The sequence below is a fragment of the Carassius carassius genome, chromosome 36 (assembly GCF_963082965.1).
Source record: "Carassius carassius chromosome 36, fCarCar2.1, whole genome shotgun sequence".
Classification (NCBI taxonomy): domain Eukaryota; kingdom Metazoa; phylum Chordata; class Actinopteri; order Cypriniformes; family Cyprinidae; genus Carassius; species Carassius carassius.
The window spans coordinates 18447517-18474933 of record NC_081790.1 but is presented as its reverse complement, the minus strand read 5'-3'; the positions used below and the strand labels follow the sequence as shown (position 1 = coordinate 18474933).

Sequence of the window (27417 nt, the reverse complement as noted above, 5' to 3'; positions counted from 1 at the left end):
AGCCCAAACTGGTCCTCTCTCGTCCTTCACTGTCGTCGCTCCAGTTTTATATCCTTCCATCTCCTCTGTGGGACTCGAGACCGGTGGTGGGTCGCAGGTGTCGCTCATTTCCCAATCACTCCACCGGCATCGCTCGTGTTCCCACATCCCTCGGCCCCGCCCCACTCGTCAAAATCTGCCACAAAAACAATCAATAAAATTGAAAGTTCTGTAATATTAATTTTTAAATATTTGGTAATATTTTGTATATCATCGCAAATAAAGATGTTGTGCATATGTTGTATGTTTGAATTGTATAATAATATGCATAATATTTTTTACATATATCCATTCTCTCACCCACATTTCCATTCATTACAGAAGATGATTGTATAGACTGAGTGAGTGAATATGTGCTTGTTAATTATTATATTCAGACTGGGGATGGAGCACGACGGCCAGGCGAATGAGTGCGGGGATGAGGTTCCCATGGGGAGTATAATGGCTCCTCTGGTTCAAGCAGCCTTCCACCGCTTTCATTGGTCCCGATGTAGTCAACAGGAGCTCAGGCGATACCTCCAGTGAGTTAACTGGTTATGGTAGCTTCCTGCTTTGTAGTATATGAATATATTCTGTTATGCATCCTGTTCCTTGATTTCACATTGTAAGATAGTATAATTACTTATGCAGTACATATGACTGTCTACGTGACGATCCCTTTGATCATGAATGGCCAACTCTGCCCCAGCTGCCTGGCCTGCATTACTCTATGAACGACCAGTGCCGCTTTGACTTTGGCATGGGCTACATGATGTGCACTGCGGTGAGTGAAAGAGAGACTTTGTCACACCAATTAATCTGACATGCCATCTCACTCCACATTCAACCACATAAACTAGTTAGATTTAAAGTTAGTAAATCTGGCAATGCAGTATACTGAGTCCAAGTTAAGATAATGAAATAAAACTGAAATTGTGGAATGTTTGTTTTTATTTGAACCTCAAAGTTTACTTTTTTTTTTACATTTCAACTAGAGGAAAGCCATGACATATAATTATGATTTTAAGAAAATCTCAATAAAATGAAGAATATTTAAGATTCTGCACTATTTCTAGGTGACTAATCAAATGTAATGAAATTATTATATTGATCATGTAACTCTTTGTACAGACAATCATGTTCTTGCTTCCTTTTTTTAATCATCATGACTATATGTCTGATCTACATATTATTACTTATAAAGTATTAATTATTAATTATTAGTTATTAACTGTTCTCATAGATGCACATTTGTACTTTCAGTATTCTTAAAGGGGTCATATGATGCGATTTAAATTTTTCCTTTCTCTTTGGAGTGTTACAAGCTCTTGATGCATAAAGAAGATCTGTAAAGTTGGAAAGACTAAAGTCTAAAATTCAAAGAGATATTCTTTATAAAAATTTAAGAGTCAGCCCCCACATTTCTATGTCACGATGTGGAAAGATTTGCATAACACTACCCAAAAGTTCACACAAAGAAAGAAGGCGTAACTTTGATTCTATTGTGGCTGAGGTCGCCGCCGTTGTAGAGATGCTGTGTGTTTCATTGTGAAAGCAAAACTACTTTGTTTGGCCTTCCAAAAGAGGACGATATCTGCTTCATCATGCCTAGAACTGATCTGTGCTGGTCGCTGAGGAAATACATCAACTTTGCACTTTGAATGGCCAGATCAGCTTTCACTGCGGACAAAGTGTAGTCAAGCCCGGGGTCGTGGAATAAAGGGGACTTATATTTATATTAATTATTTTTTCTAAACAAAACATTTAATATATTAGGGGTGTGTGATATTAAATAAAAAATATATCTCAATATTTTCTGGGATTTTATTGATAATGTTAATTAGACAGTATTTTGCTGAGTGTGTTATTGTGCTGATATCTTAAGGACTACCGTGGCGTGGACAACTGACTCCTACATTTTTTGATATTCTGCATATTCTGTGTGAATCACAGTATTGATAGAAATTAATCTTTTCCTATAAGTTTAAATTTATTTTTGACCTTTTATGGGCATTTTTACCTTTATGAAGCCCTTTTTTTCTAAAAGTGTGCTTCATCTTTTCAGTCTAATTCTTAAATTGAATCAGTCAGTTAGAATAATAAGTCATTTGGTCTGTTAACAAGCAAATTAAATCAGTATTGACAAAATTCATCTTTGCAATGCAGAGAAAGCACAGAAGTTGCATCTGAAGTGGCATTTACAGTAGATGAATTTATACACTGTTTAATGCAGGACATTAATGCTTTTAATGTATTTGATTTATTTAACCTGCAGTTACAAATGCATTAATACTGTTTTGATATTTTAAACATAAAATGTGGACTACTGATATTTGAAAAAAAAAAATATATATATATATATATATATTATAAATGTGAAATTAAAACCGCCAGTGTGTAGCAGCAAGTCACTGTTAATAATTGGGTCATTGCGACTGAACCGAATAATTTAAACAGTTGATTCATTAAGGAACAAATGGCTTCTTGTTGCTCAGAGACACAAATTGGAAGTATATTTGTTGGCGAAATAGAGCAAAAACAGTCAATATTGTGTCTAAAACATAAGTGAACTGAATCATGCAATGAAAGAACATGCACTGGTCTAACCTGCTAGTTAGCTAAACTTTAGCTAACTTACATTGTAGATCTCATGGGTCATGGTTGTTAGCAAGACAAATTAACTATATTTGCCTTTTTTTCTTTTAGATAATTAGCTGTACATTCGAGGCACAGGTACTGTAGCTTGGTGTTTTGTTCATCAACACTCACCTCAGCACCAAGACAAACACAACTGGAATGGGAGGGAGGGCTGCACTTCTGCACTCTCTGTCTGTGATGTGCATGTGCCGATCAATGTACTGTACACTACACTGCTGTGCTGCAGAGACACTGAGGGAGAAAGGCCTCAGAACTCGAATGAGTCTCAACATTTCCGACCTGATATTTCTCTTTTTCATTTGTTTCATTATATATACATTTCGTATACCACTCTTTACAGAATGATGAGCTTTGTAAAAATTGACGCGTTTAAGAAAGGCGGGGCATAGAGGAACAACAATAATGTACATTATGTGGTAAATTATTATTTTTTGTTGTTGTTGTTTTTAACCTTAAACTTCATAAACACATTACATTACACCAAAAACACAACATAATGTTTTTTTTTTTTAGCAACATTATATGACCCCTTTAAAGATTGTGTATTGACAACGAATTTCTGGCACATTAAATTAAACATTTTGCCCATTAATGGTTTATTCATGGTTTCCTGTTATGAAAAGTAAGATAAAGATTTAAAAAATACATATGATCAGTTTGAAAAATAATGCAAAATAGAAACATTTCTGGATTATTATCCTCTATAATATGAAATAATGTTGTTTATGCAGGTGCAAGCAGATAATTCATCTGCAAACAAGAAAAGCAAAATAAAACAATTGAAAAACAAGACTTCTGCCACTTTCCCATTTCCCTGCCACCATGCGGCCAAGTAAACTGGGCTGGTCACATGGTCTGTGTGTATGAATGCGAGCATGACTGTTTCTTTTAGTACAGCACCTACGATCCTTGCAAGCAGCTGTGGTGCAGCCACCCCGAGAACCCTTTCTTCTGCAAGACCAAGAAGGGCCCACCTATCGATGGGACCAAGTGTGCAACAGGAAAGGTTAGACCTTATACTCAGAACCTGAGCATATACCCAGAACCAGAATACCAGATACCATTTAACATTCTTTTCTCCCTTTCTTTTTCTTTTCTCCAGCACTGTTTTAAGGGTCACTGTATCAAGCTGACGCCAGACATTCTTAGGCAGGATGGCCACTGGGGTCAGTGGACCAAGTTTGGCTCCTGTTCTCGTACCTGTGGTGGTGGAGTACAGTTCCGAACTCGAGAGTGTAACAACCCAATGTGAGTGTCTTCAAATCAGTGAAAGTGGTATTCTCGTGTTCTCACATTTCACCTCTGTCGAATTGAACAAATCTGTTCTATGTTGTAGTCCATCCAACGGGGGGCGCACTTGTTATGGAAACAACTATGAGTTCCAGCTCTGTAGCATGGAGGAGTGTGCAAAGGCCCTGGCTGACTTTAGAGAGGAGCAGTGCAAAATGTGGAACCCCCACTTTGAGCATGAGGGCACCAAACACCATTGGTTGCCCTACGAGCATCCTGAACGTGAGTGATGAGCTGATTTATTTAGTGTTATTCCTTTCCAAATCATTTTCCGTTTTTGTTCAGTCTCATATTATGCTGGTGAAAAAAAAACATTGGCACAGTCGCATGGTATTATACTTTTTTAATGCTTCCTGATGTCCGCCATGTGTCTTGGACCCCTTTCATCTTTCTTTCAAAGAAATGTGCTTTTTAAACATCATTCACGAACTTACTTTTTCTGAAAATGTTTCCATAACATATAAGAGCTAAGAAATATGTATTTGTATTTTAGGTGCCATATAGAATAACTTTTTTTTTTTTTTTGCATTTTTGCATTTTTGTGGCTTTATGCTTCTGCATTTTGTGAAATAAATACAATAAGGTTTAATTTTTTAATATAAATTAACTACATTAGTTAGTATGAACTAACAATGAATAATATTTCTATAGCATTTCTTAAACCTAATTAAAGTTAATCTCAATATTTACCAGTACATTTTTGAGATCAAAAGTTAGTTAATACACTGTTAACTACAGTAGCACAAACATTTTTTCCATGAAAAAAAAAAAAAAAAAAAAGAAATATATATATATATATATATATATATATATATATGTATATAAAAGCATCTATTTATCTAACATTTCTAACTTTTTTTCTCAAAACTGCATATCTCACAATTGTTCATATCTCACAATTCTGACTTTTCTTCTCAGAATTGAGAGATTAAATTTTTTTTAATCCCACTACGGAAACAAGTCTCATAGTTTTATGTCGTGCCACCAAACCTCCAAACAGAACAACAAAGAAAATGGAACATATATTCATGGAAAGGATGAAATCAAAACTGTCTGGAAAAAAGTGTCTGTATCTCTCCTTCAGGATCATGGTTTTTCTAGTTTTTATGTCTTTATTTGGTAACTTCAACATTAAGACTTCAGAAAGAGTAATAGGGTTGTTACTTAACTGAAGAGTTGCTCTTAGCTGCTTGGAAACATTTGCCAAAAGTTTGGCCCAGTCACTGAGAAGGGCATCAGCCAAGAGCTGGACAGCAGCGGTTGGAAGAAAAGTACATGGAAATGTGATTAAGCGGCAACAGCATCTCCAGTTATCTGCTGGGACCGAATTACTGCTACAATAAAGGGAATGCAGGTTGCCAGCTAATAACCACTCCAGCCTCCTGCTCTACTGCTGAGAGGAGAAAACAATCTTGTTTTCACTGCACATACAGTAAGAACAAGGTTGCAGTGGAGACACTGGTATTAGTTTTTTCTATTTAATTATTTTTTATGATTATTTATGTAGCAGACACCTTCTTTTAAGACTCTAAAATAATTATCTTTACACCACAAATCTGATATCAGTGGCATTCTTACTAAATCTGTCCATATGAATTGTCTAGATGTAACAAAGTAATTGATTAGTACCTACACTAAAGTGTGGTTGTAGCACACAAACATTTTAATACATTCTGTCAGCCCGATCGCTTACATTTATTAGAAGTATTAATTCTTGTATAGTTTTGAATATTTGGATGCACACTACTATTCAAAATGTTGGGGTTGGTAGGATAAAGTATCATAATGTATTTATCATAACATTTAAGTATGTTCACAAAGGCTGCATTTCCTTGATCAAAAATACAGTAAAAACGGTAATATTGTAAAATGTTATAGTAGTATAACTGTACAATTTTAGAATGTCATTTTAAATGTCATTCCTGTGATGGTTAAGATTGAATTTTCAGAAATAATTGGATTTTTAGGATTCTTTGTTGTATGGATAGTCTAAAAGAACATCATTGTTTTGGTCAAAGCTTTTTGTAGTAATGTAAACATCTTTACTGTGATTTTTGAACAATTTAAAGCACCCTTGGCAAAATAAAAGTCATTTATTATGTTTTTTTTTTTCATCTTGCCGACCCTGAACATTTAAATGGTAATTCACACTGAAATGTACAATATGAACATATTAGCAGGATTGAAAATATAACTAAACCATACAAATTATTAATTATTGCATTATTAAAAATTATTAGATTTATTAATCCATTTGGGGATATGAGCATGATCATACATCTAGTGTTGAGTGGAATCTTACAGTGTGCTCAAACAAATATGAATTGTATGAATTTGTCTGTGGTCTGTTTTTTGGACAGCTGAAGAGAGATGTCAACTGTACTGCCAGTCAAAAGAAACTGGAGATGTGGTATCCATGAAGAGAATGGTGCATGATGGCACACGTTGTTCCTACAAAGACCCTTACAGCGTGTGTGTGCGTGGGGAGTGTGAGGTAAAGGTTATTCAAACACACCCACGTAAACTATCCATCATTGAAGTCCATCCTCCAAAATGCCATAGAATGAATAATATCAGGCCTAATCTCAGCCTTCTGAGGCCTTTCCACTTCTCACTGCCTGGTAAATTGTTGATTCACTAGAACAGGACATTGTCTTCAATGGTCTGTGTTTAGCTAGTTCTGTTATTGGTGGAATATATGACTGCAAGGTCCTGACTGACCAAGTACATGCTTAGATCTCAGTGTTTTGCTAGTGGAATTAAAAGCTGATGTGCATTCCAAGATGTATTGCTTTATAATCTGAGAGGGATATGAATGTCTGGAAAAAGCTGGGTTTGAATGTGCACCAGCACTGGCACTCACCTAGGGAAATATGGGATCTGTGATTGTTTCCATGCAGTTGTGTGCTCAAGAGTGTTTCCTGCCTTTTAATGTTTATTGATTTTATTGGCAAACAGTGGTTCTGGTTAGAATTAAGATTAAGTTCAGAGTAAATGTACCATCCATGCATAAATTTTCATGCAAAATTGCTGGTCAATAGCACTATTGTCTTTGCCTTTATAAAGACATTTATTGAGGATGCATTATACGCCAAAGCAGTTACAGATTCAATTGTAAAAATGCTCTGTTTAGTTTTCTTCATCAGTATTCTTGTCTTGTTTTCCAGTAAAAATGTAAGCATACTTCAAAACAGATATAAGTATGCATAATAAGTATTGTTTTAAATATATATTTTTTTTCTTATGTCTCTATATTCCTGGCTCTCTTAAACCCTGCTCTTTGCACAGAAAGTGGGCTGTGACAATGTTATAGCCTCGGAGCTAGAGGAAGATAAGTGTGGTGTGTGTGGAGGAGACAACTCTACCTGCAAGATAGTCAAAGGAAATTTCACCCGCAGCACAAGGAAACCAGGTGAGGTTCTTCCCTCGCCACAGACGTCTTGAGCAGGTTCACTTAGTGTGTCCAACCCAGATTTATTTTAAAATTTCACCACAATCAGGAAATTCTTCATTTCTCAAATCTCATTTTTATTTTTGTGAATTGTATTCTTAGGTTTTCTGAAGATCCTGGAGATTCCTAGAGGAGCACGCCACATACAGATCCACGAATTCAAAGGAACTCCGCATATTCTAGGTAGAAGCTCCTTCTCAGCAAATGCCCCTGTGATTAATAACTCCAACACTGGCCTTCATAATTCAAGTGTCTGGCCTCCCACTGTTTGTTATTGATGGAGAGGTTTGGACTCCTCCTGGCACTGAGAACATTAGGAACTCCAGCTCAGTGGCCGTAAAGCACCTTAGTTGCTTAGAAGTAATGACTTCCAATACTGTGATTTATAGGTACAAGGAATGCATATAAAATCAGCTTGATGAAGATTGATCCTTGTTTTTGTCTCACTCTGTGCATAATTTGGACTGCATGTAGTGAAGTCCTAATTTTAAATTGTCCTCTGCTAGCGGTGAAGAACCAGGCCACAGATCATATCTTCCTGAACGACGAAGGTGATTTTCCTGAGTCACGTACAGTAATTGAGAAAGGTGTGGCATGGGAGTATACTAACAATGACGACATGGAGACAGTCCAGACCACTGGACCACTCAAATATGGAGTTCTCATTATGGTAAGAATGAGCATTATATGAGCCAAAATTAAAAGAAGTAGTGGACAACTGTAAATCCAGATTTAAAACCTAAAGAGCTTTCAGGGTTAATAAGGGCAGTACATCTAGTAATGGATAGGAATTGTTCACCAAGAATTAAAAATTCAGTCGTACTCACCCTGGTGTTGTTCCAATAGCATTTGCCCTTCTTTCTTTTTCAGACCATGAAAGGAGAAATTAAAAAAAATGCCATGCCCTGCTCACGCAAAAGATGCAAAAGTGACACACAATGGTCCCATGTAACACGTATCATACATTTCAAGTGTTTTGAGGGTTAGGAGAAAAACAAAGCTAAATGTATTGTAATATTAAAAAATCCTGACCTAAGCCATTGGTCTTTTGTGCATGGCTGTGTTCATGAGACACTGTTAGGTCAGCGGTTAGCTCACACAAGTGCACCATTGTGAGAAATCAAAATGAATAAAAGCAAAACATGAAATACAGAGCTTGAGTGTCATTGTACTTTCTTCAGTGAGTTCAGAACTTCCAGACAATAATGGTTTGTCAGTTGCCAGTCAGAATGACAGTTGATAGATATGAACACAACATATATATTCAGCTCAGAGAAGAAAGTACATGGATTGTATTTTATTTTGCATTTTTAGTAAACTATATTTCTCACAATTTTTCTGGGTGAGTTGAAATTAACTGTGGCACTTAAGAAAGCACAGTTGTGTACAGACCAATGACCTAGGTAAGAATCTTTTAAATACAAACCTGATTCCAAAAAAGTTGGGACACTGAACAAATTGTGAGTAAAAAGGAATGGAATAATTTACAAATCTCATAAACTTATATGTTATTCACAATAGAATATAGATAACATATCAAATGTTAAAAGTGAGAAATTTGTAAATGTCATGCCAAATATTGGCTCATTTTGGATTTTATGAGAGTTACACATTCCAAAAAGTTGGGACAGGTAGCAATAAGAGGCCGGAAACGTTAAAAGTACATATAAGGAACAGCTGGAGGACCAATTTGCAACTTATTAGGTCAATTGGCAACATGATTGGGTATAAAAAGAGCCTCTCAGAGTGGCAGTGTCTCTCAGAAGTCAAGATGGGCAGAGGATCACCAATTCCCCCAATGCTGGGGCGAAAAATAGTGGAGCAATATCAGAAAGGAGTTTCTCAGAGAAAAATTGCAAAGAGTTTGGAGTTATCATCATCTACAGTGCATAATAACATCCAAAGATTCAGATAATCTGGAATAATCTCTGTGCATAAGGGTCAAGGCTGGAAAACCATACTGGATGCCCGTGATCTTCGGGCCCTTAGACGGCTCTGCATCACATACAGGAACGCTACTGTAATGGAAATTACAACATGGACTCAGGAATACTTCCAGAAAACATTGTCTGTGAACACAGTCCACCGTGCCATTCGCCGTTGCCGGCTTAAACTCTATAGGTCAAAAAAGAAGCCATATCTAAACATGATCCAGAAGTGCAGGCGTTTTCTCTGGGCCAAGGCTTATTTAACCCTTTGGAGTCGATTAAAGCGTATAAGCGTTATGAGGCATTTTCTCCTGATAACCCCGGATAGAACTTAAATTACACTTTCAGTTTTGATCGTACAGATAAGAGCAATATATCAATCGAATCTGTTAAGGGTCGACTTTTTTTGTATACAGACATAATAACAACAAAACTTTGTGCATTTAAAAAAATAAAGATAACAAACAAGGTGTGCTGTCTGCAGCCTTTGTCTGCGCTGATCTTCATTTACAAACGCGTCATTAAAATGAACTGTAACTCAGTGAATATTCAACGAAGAGACATGAGAGATATATCTATGGAAAGCTTAACATATCTAATTTTAAACTAAACAAGTGCTGCCGAAAACAAATATTCTGTGATAAAGTAATCCATATGAAAACAATGTGTTATATCTAATGCGACCATGCCCACGCACTGAATGCGCTTTTGAGATTCTAATGTTTCACTGAAGCGCACGGCTTGAATACGCCCATACAACAGAAAACATTGCAGCGAGTTCAAGTTTTTTATTTTGCTGTTTGCTTCACAATGAGAGGAATAAGACATAATTCACCCCAAAAAGATGTGATATGGATTACCTCAGGATTTGAGATTTGGATTTCCTCAGAAAAAAAAGAATGAAGCACTAATAATTCCTGACTAAATGTATAATCAAGTGAAACATTATGAAGTTTCAATAACAATATACACTACTACGGTAGGTAAGGAATGAATATTGTCATTCCTTACCTACTTATTTGTATTTTTTATTCTTTTATTATGTTTTTTGTTCTGTCGCTGTCATTCTGTTGCTCTGCGGAGCTTCACGAAAACAAATTTCTCATATGTGTAAACATACCTGGCAATTAAGCTCATTCTGATTCTGATTCTGATACTATACCATTCAAAAGCTTGATGTAAATAATATAAATGTAACAAATAAATGTAAATGTAACAAATGTAACAAACAATGCTGTTCTTTCCATTTATCCCCCAAAAAACAGAAAAAAATATTCTCGGCTCTTTTCTACATTATTAATAATAATGATAATAATAACAATAAATGTTTCTTTGTTTGTTTGTTTGTAGAAAATCAGATTGTTAAAAGGATTTCTGAAGGATTGTGTGATGGGAGTAATGATGCAAAAAATTCAGCTTTGAAAGTCAGCTTTGGTTTTCCTAATAAAATGTTTAACTGTAGTAGCAAGTGAATATTAAATTACGTTGTGGGATAATTCTAAACAAACTACAAATATAAAATCTATACGTTTATTTTGTCCTCACATTCTTTCTTGTAACTCTTCCCTCTCAGTCACACACCTGACTGAATGGCTCATTATGCAGCTCATTATGCAGGCATTTGTCTTCTCAGGTGTAAATCACAATGATATTCATGATAGTTGATGCCTACTCGCATATGACTTTTACAAACAAAAAGTGTCTTAGAAAATTTAAATCAATGTATTGTTTTCTGTGAGTATCATGATGATTTTCACATCATTTATAAATAAAAATTCTAGGCTACAAGCTCCAGTTCTCAAAAGTCCCGAGAAACCAATGTTCTGTATGTGTTATATGGACTTATTCAAGTGATTTAACATGTTTAGTTTTTCACTAACCACGCATAACATTTTTCTTTTCTCAAAAGCACAATCATGTACATACATGCCGCACACATATTATTATAGCCCAGTTTGTGCTGATTGCAGTGAGTTTAGACTTTAGCCATTTAGATGTTTATAAGCAACTGAAAAAAGCACAAATGTCAGGGCATGACAAAACTTCTCCATGCCCCAAAAATACCCTTAGACCTCAGAGGGTTAAAATGGACTGTGGCAAAGTGGAAAACGGTTCTGTGGTCAGACGAATCAAATTTTGCACAAATCAAAAAAGTTCTTTTTGGAAAACTGGGATGCCATGTCATCCGGACTAAAGGGGACAAGGACAACCCAAGTTGTCATCAGCGCTCAGTTCAGAAGTCTGCATCTCTGATGGTATGGGGTTGCATGAGTGTGTGTGGCATGGGCAGCTTACACATCTGGAAAGGCACCATCAATGCTGAAAGGTATATCCAAGTTCTAGAACAACATATGCTCCCATCCAGATGTCGTCTCTTTCAGGGAAGACCAACATGACAATGCCAGACCACATACTGCATCAATTACAACATCATGGCTGCGTAGAAGAAGCATCCTGGTACTGAAATGGCCAGCCTGCAGTCAAGATCTTTCACCCATCGCGCATCATATAGAGGAAGATGTGACAAAGAAGACCTAAGACAGTTGAGCAACTAGAAGCCTGTATTAGACAAGAATGGGACAAAATTCCTATTCCTGAATTTGAGCAACTTGTCTTCTCAGTCCCCAGACGTTTGCAGACTGTTATAAAAAGAAGAGGGGATGCCACACAGTGGTAAACATGGCCTTGTCCCAACTTTTTTTAGATGTGTTGATGCCATGAATTTAAAAATCAACTTATTTTCCCTTAAAATGATAAATTTTCTCAGTTTACACATTTGCTATGTCATCTATGTTGTATTCTGAATAAAATATTGAAATTTGAAACTTCCACATTGCATTCTGATTTTATACACAATTCGTAGAGTGTCCCAACTTTTTTGGAATGGAATTTGTAATACATTAGTTTGTGTTTTTCACCAAACCCAGAAAACTTATATGACATGTCACATGGGACCATTCCGTGAAACTTTTGTGTCTTTGTTATTTTATTTTATTTTTTAAAAGCTTGATGCTGGTCACTTTCCACTGCCATTACATTATATGGTCAAGCATGAGTAGTACAGTGTATTTTCAAAAGAAAAGTTTTTTTTTTTTTGGCCAAAAAAAGAAAGAAGGGATACAGCATTAGAATAACACCGGGTGAGAAAACAATTACTTAATTTTCATCTTTGGGTAAACTATTAACAATTACATTAAATCACATAATAACAATAAATCTAGTCAACAGAATATATTTTAAAAAGTAACATGCTTCACCAATTTCAAACATCTTCTCCAGGTCCAGTCTCAGAGCATTTCTAAAGTCACGCTTTCATACAAATACATCCTGGCAGAAGATCCGCTCTCATCGTTGGAGAACACCCTGCCTCAGGATGACACAATTTACTTCGAGTGGGCTCTCAGGAAGTGGTCACACTGCTCAAAGCCATGTGGCGGAGGTACACAGCAATATAATAAGAATTGGCTACTTTTTAATTTAATAGAGATAGAGTTTTAAATTGAATTGGCAATGTCCAATATTATTAGGTTGAATTAGAAATAAATTAGGAAAGACAATTAAATTATATTTTTTAAATACATATTTTAATAGGTGGCATTTCAAGAGTTGATTATTAACCTTTAACTTTAGTTCAAATATTTTTTTATGGTTTTTTAATTATCCTATGTTAAATACAAAAAAACATTAATATTGTAATTTTATTATTGCAATTCAAAAGCAATGTTTTCACTTTTAATAAATAATAATGTAATTTATTCCTGTAAAGTAGAACATCTTGATTAAATATGGTAACCCTCATTCCCTAATGGAGGGAATGGAAACTTTGTGTCGAAGTCCAACACTAGGTGTCGCACTCGAGAGCCCAGACACCTTTGATATAATTGAGAAAAGGCCAATGGAATCGGCGAGCAAAATTTGCACAGCCGGTCTGGCCATGCCTCAGATATTCGGGTATAAATATGCCAGCATGGCATTTGCTCACTCATTTTGTTCTGAAGAGTCAGAAAGTGTCTAAACTCACTCAGAACCAATTCAGAGGGACACAATGTCTCTGCTCCCTCCATCAGGGAATGAGGATTACCATTCATAACTGAGACGTTTCCTTTTAGTCTGTCACTTTGACGTAGTGTCGAAGTACAACACTAGGGGTTCGTATACTAAACACCACAACAACTGAACTTTGTTACGAATCCACAGGGTCGCAGGTGTTGACAAGCCCAGCATGTTCCCCAAGTGGGGAAAGAACACTGTGGAGACCACATCCTACCTGAAGGGGAGGTTATGTGGAGATACATCCAAAACTCACTATAAAGACAGTACTACATAGGGATGGTTTCTTTGGAATGCTCCACATAAGGGGAGAACTACTAAGCACAGAAAGAAATCAGCTGTCTGTCTAGGGAAAACAGTGTCCTTATTAGGAACAGGGCAGTGGATTAATACACATATGGAAACACCGTAGAGAGTCACAACATTTGGAACACCAATCCATTTATGAGAGTTCACTTGATACTTACAAGTAATGGTTTCTTGGACCAAGTTTCTACGCCAAACTCAGCAACGCAAAGAGTGCATGGACAATGGAAAGGCAGTCCAGGGTTTATAAAAGGAGCTGAACTGGACAGAGTTCACATTGCCTTCTTAGAGAGGGGTAGGGCACTATATTGCAGCTCTACACCTTACTAGTCACCCTAAATCTAGGATGAACTGGCTTACACTTGCAGATATGGGTGAGTGCCCTGACTCCAAGTGGACAAGGTTAGCCTCTGACCTGATCAGCCATAGAAATTGATATGAAATACATAGTTTAGTGGGAGATTTCCTGTTTGGAGACAACTTTCTCCATCTGCTGTCTTCCAGGTTGACAAGGAGCTGTTCAGACATTCTAAAACTTGGTCTATACTGTGATGGATGCACAGGTCTCGCACCAGACACAGCAGTGACAGGCTAGATTTTCTTCCTTGAAAGGAATAACTTGCAGGGTCACCACTTGGTCCATAAGGGAAGTAATGGCAACCTTTGGCATAGATCCAAGCCAGGGTCTCAGAATAATGCATCCATGACGAAGGAGGCCTCAGACAGGGCAAACGCAATTGTCAAAGAAAGGAATCCTGTGAGGCAACAGATATGTCTGTGGCTGACTCAGTCACTCCAATCAGCTGAATCGCCAAGCCAAACAACCTGATGAGCCAACAGGAAAGGCTGGGGAATCCAGACTTCTTTTCAATGGTCTCAGTGGAACTACGTTCGATGTACCTGAGGCAGGGTTCCTGCGGCATTGTGGAGCAATGTTTTAACATTTAATAAATAGTAATGTAATTTATTCTTGTAAAGTAAAACATCTTGGTTACAAAAGGCTCACAATGGAAGAGTACGTTGCATACGGTGATGTACGAGGGAGCAGAAACTTGCATAGGTTTGTCATACTGGCTTGACATGAGACTTGCTGCATCAAAACCAGTGGAGGCAGAAATCTTTGTCTGAACAGGTTTGATACTCCATATTCACCAATTCCACCACAAATTTGGTGGCCTAGGCCCTGCAGCATCCATCTCTTATCCCCCGATGCAAGTAGAGCTGGTTGGTCATCTCTACCTGGGTCGCTTATTACAGGTGATGATGACACCTTGCTGCTAAAAGATTGCCTCCGGTCGGGCTTGACCACCAGTCCAGGCCAATGCAGGGTCAGTGCAGTACAGATTGTCTCCAGCAACAAGTAGACAGAGACTGCTACATCAGGGGCCAAGGCAGAAAACCTTTAATAGTTTGCTGACTGTCGAGAAATGGCGGTGTCACCAAAGAGACCAAACTGGAAAATATGGGAGTAAAGAAAGTGCCCTTTTTTCAGTAACCTGCATCCCCATCAGTTTGAGCCACATGTGGTGCTTCTGGACCACTGAAGTACAGTGATGATGTACACTGATGAGTTGCCCTCCCCAGAGCCTCCTGCATGACCTACGTAGCATGGAGGGAAGAGTCAGTTGTAGAGCACAGTTCCCGCATGCTGGGGTTTGGGTCCACCCTCGTGCAGACGCTACCCTAAACAACAGCAGGATAGCCATGGTGTGCAGAGTAGATGCAGCTTGTCCAGAAGCAGTATAAGCTCTCGCCACAAGGGACGAGGAAACTTATATGCACTGAATGGGAGTTTTAGACATCTCCTCCAGATGGCAGCGTTCTTGATCATTCTCTCCACCTGGGGGACCCCCATATATTCCTCTTGCTGGTCGCTGTCAAGGGTAATGAGAAAACAGGTACCGGTGCAACGTATTAGAGCACTTGCGGTTGGAGGAACAAGAAATCTGCAGGAATTCATCCGCTGGAACTGCTCCCACAACATCTCCTTTCTCCCCTTCAAGGGTACATCATTGAGGTCCTGTAGCCGGAAGAGCAAGGGCCCGGACAGCATGCAGATGAGGTGACTTGTGCTTATAGCCATGTCCTCACAAGAGGGATATAAACCATCCACAAAAACTGCTTTTACGAGGAAATTTGCTCTCAAAGGTCACAGTTGAAAAAAAAAAAAAAAATTAAGTGAAGTGACATTCAGCCAAGTATGGTGACCCATACTCAGAATTTGTGCTCTGCATTTAACCCATCCGAAATGCACACACACAGAGCAGTGAACACACACGCACACTGTGAGCACACACCCGGAGCAGTGGGCAGCCATTTATGCTGCGGCGCCCGGGGAGCAGTTGGGGGGTTCGATGCCTTGCTCAAGGGCACCTAAGTCGTGGTATTGAAGGTGGAGAGAGAACTGTACATGCACTCCCCCCACCCACAATTCCTGCCGGCCCGGGACTCGAACTCACAACCTTTCGATTGGGAGTCCGACTCTCTAACCATTAGGCCACGACTTCCCGTGAAGCACCCAGTGGTACTCTCACTACACTTATCTGTGTATGGGTTATAGAGAAACCACTGTTTTACCATAGATCCTACGCATCGGCTCCGAAAAACAGAACGATTGAACAAATGCCACGCTGGCCTATTCATACCCAGAATTCTGGGGCATGGCAGAGGTGCCTGGGCTCCGACGTCTGACCCCTAGTTTCAGACTTTGACACAACATTGAAGTGACCAAATTGAATTTTTACCAGCCATTACTCCTGTCTTAATTTTTTGTGGAAATGTTTAACATTTTTTTTCAAGATTCAAGATGAATGGACAGTTCAAAACAACATTTATATGAAATATAAATCTTTGTTTACATGAACATTAATGACTTTACTGTCACTTTTTAATCAACTTAATCCACTCTTCCTAAATAACAGTATTATTATTTTTTTTATCAAATATAAGTGACCCCAACATTTTAGAAGGTAATGTATGTTTATTTGTAATTTATAATAAAATGTACAAGTATTGTTTTGTTTGTTGGTTGTTGTTGTTTTTCTTTTCATTCCTTAAATTGCAGTTTCATATGCTGTTGATTAACGTTGCTAAAATAATCTAATTCTTAATTCAACTCAACTGTTACAGACAAGAGCTTTGAGTGAGGCTTGGATCAGAGGTAGGAGACAACAGCTTCTATTGTGACGTTTTGTCTGTTTGTCTGGCTTTTAGGGAAACAGTACACACGTTTTGGATGCCGGAGGAAGTCGGATGGCAAAATGGTACACCGCACACTCTGTGCCAACATACCCAAGCCTCGCGCCATCAATCGAGTCTGCAACCAGAAGGAGTGCTCAGAACCAATGTAAGCAAACGAGGTTCATTGTGTGGTAGTTTTCAAACCAATATTATACAGTTGAACTGTTGTAGCATCTAAATGAGTGATGGACGATGGTGTAAGGCAGGGTCATTAGACTTGGTCCTGGAGGGCCGGTGTCATGCAAAGTTTAGATCAAACTTGCCTCAATACACCTGCCTGGAAGTTACAAGTATTCCTAATAAGACCTTGATTACCTGCTTCAGGTGTGTTTAATTAGGGTTGGAGCTAAACTCTACAGGACACAGACCTCTAGGCCACAGTCTGGTGACCCTGGTTTAATGAAATCGTAGGGTTAGTGGATATTTTTTCAGTGTGTGTTGTGTATTTCAGCTGGGTGACAGGAGAATGGGAAGAGTGCAGTAAATCATGTGGTAAGACTGGTTCTCATACTCGACCTGTGCGCTGTGTGAGACCTGAACTGGACGGTTCATACAAAGCCATCAATGCTAAGTATTGCAATGATGACCGGCCCGAAGGGCGACGATCCTGTAATCGTCACCTATGCCCTGCACAATGGAGAACTGGACCTTGGTCTCAGGTGAGTATGAGTAAGATTTAGAGTTTGACAGTCAGATGTTTCATTATTCATGCACATTTTTACATTTAGATTACCTTTATCTAGCACTCAAAGTTAATCTTTCAAATTGTCCTATTTAATAACACTGTTAGAACACAAAATATGCCTAATATGCCTAAATTCAAAATTAATGATTAATTTTAGTGTTCACTGCTTTGTTTTTAATTGATCAAATAGATCAAATAGTAATAAGAAAAATAATAAGTAATATTTGTGATTATTGACCATAACATGAAAATTATTATCAAACATATCAGCCAGAATATCAATGATATTCTAAAAGAAAAAATCTTGTATCAACATCTGTATCAGTTGAGGTGTTTTAGCATCAGTGATGCTATAATAAAGGACCATCATTATGTTAAAGCAACAGATCACCCAAAATGGTATTCTCAAAATATTACTTCTTTAATGTAGCAACCTTATTCTCAAAACATTATGCCATTATTTAAGTAATGTCACAACTTATTCACAAAGTCTTAATACAGTGCAAAATTACACTACTGGCAGAGCCACATCAATGCACAGGCTTACCTGGACTTAAGCCCAGTAAACAGATGGTTATGTCTTAAGTGAGCATAAACAGTTGTGGAAAAATCAAATATGTAATAGGATTCGTGATTTAGATCTTTATACAACAGCTTTACCTAAAAACAACGGGAGAAGAGAGGGAATTACTCCTCTTGACTGAATAACTTTTATAGCTTTATTATTTGTAATTAATACACTAAAGACTATGCAATTATTAAAGTTACATTTGATTATTCAATTTCTGTATGTCTTACTTGCTTCTGTAGAATAGATGTAAAAGTAAAGCACTGTAAAAAAAAAAAAAATTCAAAAGCCTATATTGTATTTTCTCTACTGTTTATTTGCATCTTTGTTTAAAATTTTTAATAAGCTAACAGAGGTAAAATAACAAGATCTTTATGTAATTTTTCCTATAGTAATGATTATTAAATAAATAATTGGAGGAAAAGATGCATTGTGATGCATCATAATAAATCTAATCAAATCTTGAGGCAACAGAAGATACTCACTTGCGATTTGGCCAAAAGGGCTCAATAGTGGTTCAAATTTTTATTTGCCCTGCCACAAAAAAAAAAAGAAAACATTGTATCATTATTTTTTCAATACCAAATTTATAGATAGGCCTAACTGTTAAATTTTACAATTCTCGATTCCAATTATAGACAAGTGAACAGTCACTAAATAAGAACAAATGAACCAATTATAAACAAAAGCACAAATAGCCTAAATAAATTGAAAATGCATTTTTGAGGTTTGTAGGTGTTCAGATACAGAAATGTGTTCTCAGAACACACAGAATGGAGCTCTCTCCTGCTTCCGCTTGATTGCCTAAACCCACTTGAAGGTTTACATTTCATGACAAATCCGTCATTTGTCCTAAGTGTCTTTCATGCTTCACTATCATTAAGGTAAATTAGTGACTTAAAAAATTGCATGTGTAAGATTAGTAAAAATGTAAATGAACTTACCAGCCAGATCCACAGGCAGTTAAATATATTTGTGAAGATATTTGAACTCAAAGTGTGGAACATTTTGTGAAGGTACACATTTACCTTCAATAATTTACCTTCCTCTGTTCTTTAATGTTAGTTCATAGTGCATTTAACTAACATTAACACATGCAATTTAATGCTACACATTTGTATATAGATATCTGTGTAAAATATGTCCAGCATTGTGCATGTTTATTTCATAAAGTGATATTTGTGTATATTTTATATGACATATAATAATCTTTTGTTAATGACATTTATAGCTGCAAAGTGAGTGAATGTAGGCTTTAGTTTTCATTGATGAAGGGCCCCTCAATAGGTAAAGCCCAAGGCCCCTTACAGTTTTAATGCGGCCCTGACTACTGGCACACTGTGAATGTAAAATAAAATGTGATTTATTCCTGCAACGGCAAGCTGAATTTTTGATAATAACTGGGCACAAAATCAGCATATTAGAATGATTTCTGAAGGAGCGTGTGACACTGAAAAATGGAGAAATGGCTACTGAAAATTCAGGTTTGCCATAAATTACATTTTAAAATATATTAAAATGGAAAACAGCTATTTTAAACTGTTAAATATTTTTTTCAATATTTTACTCTTATTTTTCTAAACAAATAAATGCAACTTTGGTAAGCATAAGAGACTTCTTTCAAAACACGTTTGACCTGTAGTGCAGGTTAATCGATTTTATCTTGTTACTGCATCCTATTCTGCTACTTTGTGTGTTTAAATGTTCTGCATGTGTGTGCAGTGCTCAATGACCTGTGGTAACGGGACTCAGGAGCGGCAGGTCATGTGCAGCACCCCTGATAATGCCATCGGTGTCTGTATGGATACCAAGCCTGAGACCATGAAATCATGTCTGCTGGCACCGTGTCCAAGTGAGTGTCCGCTGTGACCTATACAGCTCCTCAGATTTCACTTAAGACCCTTTTTAAACCAAAATAACACTGTTCCTAAATCCTGTCTCATCTACTAGTTGACAGAGGGAACTTCCTCATCCAGTGGCTCTCCAGAGCAGACCCTGAGTTCCCAGCGCCCAAGATCTCCTCAAGTAAACGGCCCAACTCCAATCATCAGCCTGCTGTGTGCTGCATGGCTGCTCTTTCCTGGACCCTGCCTCTATCTCTTACCCTATGGCTCTGTTACACTCTGTCCTGACCACTCTCCTGTTCCTCTCAGAGTCTTAACTTTTCCTTAATCCGAGGAAATTCTGTGGGCTATTTCCTTCCTCTGCCCTTGTTCGCGCTGTACTTAGTCTTCTATAGAAACGAGGGCTAAACACAGCCTTAAATTGCATTGAAAAAGGGCACTGGTGCTTGTGCGGAAGCAGCCTTGTTTTGAGAAGCTGTGACGGTTGTGCTTTGTCAGGTAATATGGATATGACTGTTGTAATGACTTCCGAGGTGAATCATTCAACAAACTCTACAAAACAAACTCTTCTGTGTGAGGAAGTTGGTCCGGCACTGTCGGTAACTGGAGCATTTCTGTCAGTTTGTAAAATTAAATACATATATAAGATGAACATAATATATCACAAAAATGACAATGTGGGCCATAACCTTAATTTATTTTGACTGTTTAATGTCATGTATTTTTGTATATATTTTCTTGAAAAAATGGTTTAAGAACCGAGAATATACAGTAGAAGGAGTATCGAAAAGCTTTTACGGAGCATTTCATAATTTTTCAGGGATTTATTATTCCCTATATGATGTAAAGACTAGAGTGGTAAGATGGTGCATGCTTTTTGACACATTTTTATTTTATAAATCGGTTGCGTGTCGATGTTTGATATCCTAATGAAGGATCAAAAATACCTCATGCTTCTGCGTGTTTGTTTCCAGTCACATCAGCAATTTTTGCCTTATTTAAGATTAAGGGCATGAGAGTTTTTACGTTTGCATGTCCACCAAAATTTCAAAAAGAGGCAGCTAAAGAAAAGAACAACAACAAATATGAATGTTTACAGCTAAGCAAGTGTCGAGGGTGGCTGCTCCTCAGCTCTTCTGTTACAGTATATCATGGTCTCTCACTGCTGTATGATTCTAAGTCTGTGAAAAGATGAAGCTATAGCGATTATGAGACTATGTCTAAAGGCCTTTTTTAAAACTATACAGCAATTATGTGTATATATTAAATAACGCTGAATATACTTAGTAATGGTAATAACATATTCAATGACTGTTATCTCTTACACCAGTATCAAAAGTAATATATTGTATTTATCTATGTATTTTGAGCTTACAGGCCATGTTTCCTTGCCTGAAAAGTAATGATTTGAGATATGTATACAGTATATATCATGTTTAAAAGAGTATCTAAAGTTATAATGATATTTTAAAGGATTATAAAGTATCTGACTGTGTGTGTGTGTGTGTGTGTGTGTGTGTGTGTGTGTGTGTGTGTGTGTGTGTGTGTGTGTGTGTGTGTGTGTGTGTGTGTGTGTGTGTGCGTGCGTGCGTGCGTGCGTGCGTGCGTGCGTGCGTGCGTGGGCATGTGAGGTCCAGTTGTCCAGTTACTGAAATAAATGTGACAGGGTCCAGGCTGAAAAAGACTTTGATAGGAGCTTTACATTGAAGGGTGGCATTTGTTTAGACTGTTCTTCAAGCCCGTTTCTGGAATTACATATTCAAAACACCTCACATCTGGACTTATTTGTAATTAAAACTGGTTTAAAATGATTTCAGATGGCGTGTTGAAGGCAGCGTTTGACCTGTAGTCAGATCTTTGCTGAATGCTGGCCCCTGTAGGTCTTATTTGTCACAGCTCTTTCATTCCAGAGCGTAGCATTTCCCTACATTACCTACAGTTACAGTATGTGGTTGTTTAAATGAAACCCAGGATGTGCCATTTCCATTTTTATAATTATATTCCTCAAAGTTGTCTGTTTTTCAATGGATTTGATGGTGTTGAGATGTTTTACCAAAGTGTTTACTAAACTGTGAATGGTGTGACATTTCAAAACGGTTTACACTGTACTCAGAAAAGTTGTATGTGTTGTCTTGTACATGCTCTATATTTGACAGGAAGTCTCTGTGTAACTAATGTGGTTTCTTGTCAGCTGTGTTTATGGGAATAAAGGGTCAAGTAATATTCTAAATACTTAAATCTTCTGAATTTGTGCTCTATCATTTCATGTCGCCATTTTGCTTAGACTAACATTATTTCCATATCACATTTTCCTAGATTTCATTGTTGTTTTCTTGTTATATATTATATTATATTATATTATATTATATTATATTATATTATATTATATTATATTATATTATATTATATTATATTATATTATATTATATTATATTATATTATATTATACATTGTATACATTTTTCTTAATTTATATATAATGGTTTATTTGAACATTTCATTGATATATTTATATATATTATATATATAGTAATAAAAAATAATAAATAAATATATATATATATATATATATATATATATATATATATATATATATATATATTTCCCATTATCATATTGACGTTACTGTTTGCCAGGGTCACGCTGCTGCATGCTTCTTTCATGTTTATATTTCAAATACTCCTTTATATATTTATTTTAATCTCCTATTATTGTATTGAAGTCCATAACTGTCTGCCAGGGTCATGCATGCTTTTTCATTTTCATATATTACTATTATCATTATTATTATTTTCTAATCTTTTTATTTGCATTATTTCCTATTATTGTACTGACATCAGTAACTGCACACTGATCATCCTGTTGGTTTATTTTTCAGGGTCCCGCTGTAAAGGAGACAAGTCTGTGTTCTGTCAGAGGGAAGTTCTCAGTAAGTACTGCACCTACCCAGGCTACAGGCAGATGTGCTGCAAGTCCTGCAAAGAGAGCAACCACTCCTCTGAATTCAACCTGACTAGACCCAGGATGTACACCACTGTCACTCCTAACATAACTCCCACTGCAATGGTTCCCATTCGCATGACACAGCTGTACAGGACCTCACAGAAGCCCGCCACAACAATCACACCATCGGTCAGCAGATGGAGAAACATCAGCACAGAGCCCAGCTCTTGGGGCTACACAACCACTGTGAATCCGATAACCCTAAAACCAGCAACCACAGTCCCTTTCACCACTGGTTCTGTCACTGTGCACACGAAGCATCCCAGCAAACTCGACTATGAAGAGGAAACTAGCACCCCCTTCTACGAGGATGAACCCTGGAGCGACGTCTCAACCGAACATCTCTCAGAATCCGAATCGTCAGAGTCCATCTCATCATCTTTAGAGTCTTGGCCAACAACTCCACAATATAAAACCACACCTGAGAATAAAAACATCGAGACAACTTTTCTGACAACGCTACAACCTAACGTTACTGCAACAACAAGCGCTCCTGCCATAATCAGTCTCCATCGGTCAGAAGACAAGAAGGAGAATAACTCCATCGACGTGTCCTACAGGATTGTCAATCCGAACGAGGTCGCACTTAACCACTTTGTTCCCAAAAATCGAGTGCCCTTCCGTGAGAAAACGCATAATAAAAGAATTCAAGAGCTTCTTGCGGAGAAAAGACAACGGGACTTCCTGCTTCAAAGACTGAAACGAAAACCAGGAGACTGATACATTTCCTTTTCTTTATCCCTGTGGTATTTTGTGAGTATATTTTAAGTGGTTTTACGGCCTCTACACTCTTTCTTGGCATTTGCAATATTTTTACAGGAAATAACCTCAGATCGCAGTCATTCATGTAGTGTCTGTTTAAGGCATCTGATCGGTTAGAAAATTGACCCTAGTCATGTTTGGTTGGGTTTTTTTTGTTTTTTTTTTAAGATGACATTGCCCCAGGGATTTACCACACACACATACCACAAAAAGTTGTGTTGTTTGTCATTATCTCACTTTTAAAGGTTTACTGGCCCAGCTGAAAACATAATTAAATCAGCTCAAGCTGGTTTGCTAATCAAAGATGGTCTGGTTTGGTAGTTTTAGATGGGTTTTGTTCAAACCAGCTGAACATTCTGAACTCCTTTTTTAATAAGGAGAATGATGTTTCAACATTTGGTGTATCTTGTCCAAAGTTTAAGTCATCTTACCTGTAATTGCATTACAGAACAGTATATATAGAGCTAACTGCCCAAGGACTCCCTAGGAAAATGAACTGATTTTAACATAAATAAAACCAAAAACATGATTATGGTTATGCCACAGTAACCATAAATTAACCATGGTTTTGCTACACTTAACATAGTTTAACCATAGTGTAAAACTGTGGTTATACAAATGGTAATCAATACGTCAAAAAACAACATGCTTAATACACTTTTACTACAATAAAGCCATGGTTTATTTTCGGAAGGGACATGGATCTTGTGTAAAGGTGTGGTCACTTGTGAAATTTAGTGTACTTTTGTGGGCAAAAAGGTCCCACAATTTGTGTGACCGACTTGACCCTGATGCAAAATCGGTATTCAAAAATCCTTTGCCCTCATTAAATTCCCAGCTGTGTAGATTCCTGTTGAAATGTCTGGATTTTGACAAAGAAAATCAGCTGAACAACTACTTTTCTCAGAAATTTCACATAAAAAGAGGTCTACTATATCATCAATAGTGTAGTGAAGTGTGAAGCACAGTTCATACAGAAGTCACTTTTAAACCAAGCAGCATTCTGTTGATCAGTGCGGTGAATCTGTATTGGGAAATATTTTGTCTCTACACGGAATTCCAGATTCCAGATTGATTCCTATTGAAATGATTGGATTTCACGTGTGGAAATTCGTAAAACAATGGTATTTCATAGCACCTCGAATCTGGATACTCAAACCTTATGTTGAAAAATCATACTTCTCAGGGGTCGTAATGTGTTCAGAAATATTCATATTCTTCTAAATGAACAAATGTAAATCAGCTGGTTGCAGCATAATGGAATATAAACTACTTCGCACTTCAGCAATATGCTGAGTAAACAGCAAGACACATCGCAGCAGGCAAATGTGTCGCAATGTTTACATGGGGAAAAACCAACACAGATGGATGCCCATTAGGATGACTGCTGTGGGATTGCTGGTCATCTCTTGACATTTTGGAACAAAACGTGAATTCTGTAACCACATGGCTATTTCTTGCAAACACTTATCTGGCTTCTCTCTTAATAAATGCACAGATCTGAATCCCTTCGTAAATGTTGTAAATATGAGCTAGAATTTATTTTTTGTATTTATTGAAGTACCTGTGCTTTCTCCCAAAGCCGTTTTGTGTTTATTAGACCACTTTGCGCTTTTTTGTGCATGCGGCATGAGTGACAATCCTACACGTATCCAAGAGCCAATACTATGATATCTCCTCTACATTGTCCAAACACTGTATTGAGAAATCAGTGTACATTAAAAATGCAATAGACATCTGCATTCTTCATTTATGACCGTCCACATTCTTGATTCAAGGGGTACAAGTGGACGTCTGCATTTTTGATTCATCACATTCTTCACTTAATAAAGCTGCAAATGAACTAACAGTGTTGGTCTCATTCCAGCTGTGTGTTAAGAAGAGCAGAAGTTTGGAAAAGTGATTTTAAGCAGAAACCAACTGATGGCCACAAGATGGCGGTGCTTCTCTCTGTATTGGATTTCTTCTTCTTCTTCTTTTCTCGAGATTTGTTTCAATCTGCATGCATAAACTACCATTAAGCTGGTCACATACATACACACACATTATTATTATTATTATTATAGTTGCAGACAGCAGATGGCAGTTTAGTGTTATTTTTGTTGTAACTTTAACTGATATTTTCCTACTATTGGGTGGTCAAGGTCTCAAAGTTGTTGTTTTCACCTTAAAGCAACCTTGTCATTAGACAAATGAAACGATGAAGGCCTGACAAAAATAGCTTGTTAATAGCTTGTGCTGCAAAGTCAACACAACTATCAAACTTTCAGTGCTGCTGGCTATAGCCTAATAGACTTTAGATTTATTATAATAGTCCTACATTACAAACAAGCTTCATATTTCATATTTACTCTATGAATACCACAGTAATAGCAGCATTACCTACTGAACTTAAATAATAGGACTAGGCAATTAAAAGCTGAAATATTGTCTCATTTTATAATCATAATGTAGCCAACATTGCAATACATAGAGATTAATGATGTGTGTAATAAAGTGACCTTGTAATTGTGCACAGTAACATAGTAGGCAGCTTAAAAATGTCCCTTATCAAAGCTTCCCCGTGACACATGTTTATATGTGAATTTCCTCATGGCCTTTATATCAGATGACTGTCTTATCTTTGTGGAAAACACAAACAGGACAAAAATAAACCTTATCTGCATTTACAAATTGTGGTCTCGTGGCAAACACTAAGTTGGAAATATAAAAATGCATTTCCTGTATTTTGATAGTGATGATAGTTATTTATATCAGACAAAGTATATAAAACTTGAAGAGTTTCTAGTCCTAATGTTTGGCTTGATGTTTACATGATGCTTTTGTGACTGTTTTTATGCTATTTTAAAATGAACTTATGTTACCTTCAAATTCCTTTAATAATATACCTATTCAAAACCCATTTGACCGATATTATTGAAATATCTCACAAGATAAGAAAATATAATAAAAGTATTGTGAAAAGCTATTAAAATGGCCTTTTAATAGTTCTCAAACAAAAGTTGAGTATGAAATCACAGCAGCTTCCAGTTGAGTAGAACTGTATGGCTCATCACCAGTAAGAAATATGACCACAAATTGTGAAAGCGCACACTGTTGACATATTTTAAATTGTAGCTTGTTAACATAATTGTGTATGGATCCTGCTAATCTGCATATATACCATCAACAGGAATTTTCTGACGTGCTTCCAACTCGCATACAGTATGTACAGAACATTTACAACAAACAAAACCATTCATGTCGCCCAATCAATATTTCATGCCTGTATTTCTTACTGCAGAGAGCAGCACTGAAACTTTAATGGTCACTCCATTGCGTGTCCTGCTCTGCTGAAGTTGACTTTGTCTTAAAAATTCCTGAATAATTCAGTTGTGGAAAAAAAAATCCTTTGATTTTCCCTGAGGCCTTATTCTATCTCCCTTCAACCGACGCACACTTCTGCATGGTGGCGTTTTATATAACCACATTGTGTAAGAGTTACTTAAAATGAACCTTGAATACTGGCAAACTAATGGTGTTTTTTTTTTTTTTTAGGGTAAATTGCTTTCTGTGTTTATGTGAAGTAACATGCTGTTGTGTAATTTTAGTGTTTGTGTATCATGTTAGCTTTG

General features: G+C 37.0%; 1 protein-coding gene across 1 annotated transcript in view; it reads left to right on the top strand.

Annotated features, from left to right (window-relative positions):
- Nucleotides 1-24169, top strand: part of LOC132117375 (A disintegrin and metalloproteinase with thrombospondin motifs 2-like) — an 83495-nt gene extending 59326 nt beyond the window's left edge. Inside the window, exons 8-22 of the mRNA XM_059526635.1 lie at nucleotides 417-560; nucleotides 670-802; nucleotides 3569-3682; nucleotides 3779-3924; nucleotides 4013-4188; nucleotides 6327-6460; nucleotides 7255-7378; nucleotides 7520-7600; nucleotides 7924-8087; nucleotides 12625-12784; nucleotides 16915-17047; nucleotides 17393-17600; nucleotides 19917-20046; nucleotides 20145-20219; nucleotides 22917-24169. Coding sequence (XP_059382618.1) covers nucleotides 417-560; nucleotides 670-802; nucleotides 3569-3682; nucleotides 3779-3924; nucleotides 4013-4188; nucleotides 6327-6460; nucleotides 7255-7378; nucleotides 7520-7600; nucleotides 7924-8087; nucleotides 12625-12784; nucleotides 16915-17047; nucleotides 17393-17600; nucleotides 19917-20046; nucleotides 20145-20219; nucleotides 22917-23761 — 2767 coding nt within the window. The 3' untranslated portion in view covers nucleotides 23762-24169. The remainder of the gene's footprint in view (nucleotides 1-416; nucleotides 561-669; nucleotides 803-3568; nucleotides 3683-3778; nucleotides 3925-4012; nucleotides 4189-6326; nucleotides 6461-7254; nucleotides 7379-7519; nucleotides 7601-7923; nucleotides 8088-12624; nucleotides 12785-16914; nucleotides 17048-17392; nucleotides 17601-19916; nucleotides 20047-20144; nucleotides 20220-22916) is intronic.
- Nucleotides 24170-27417: the final 3248 nt, after the last annotated feature.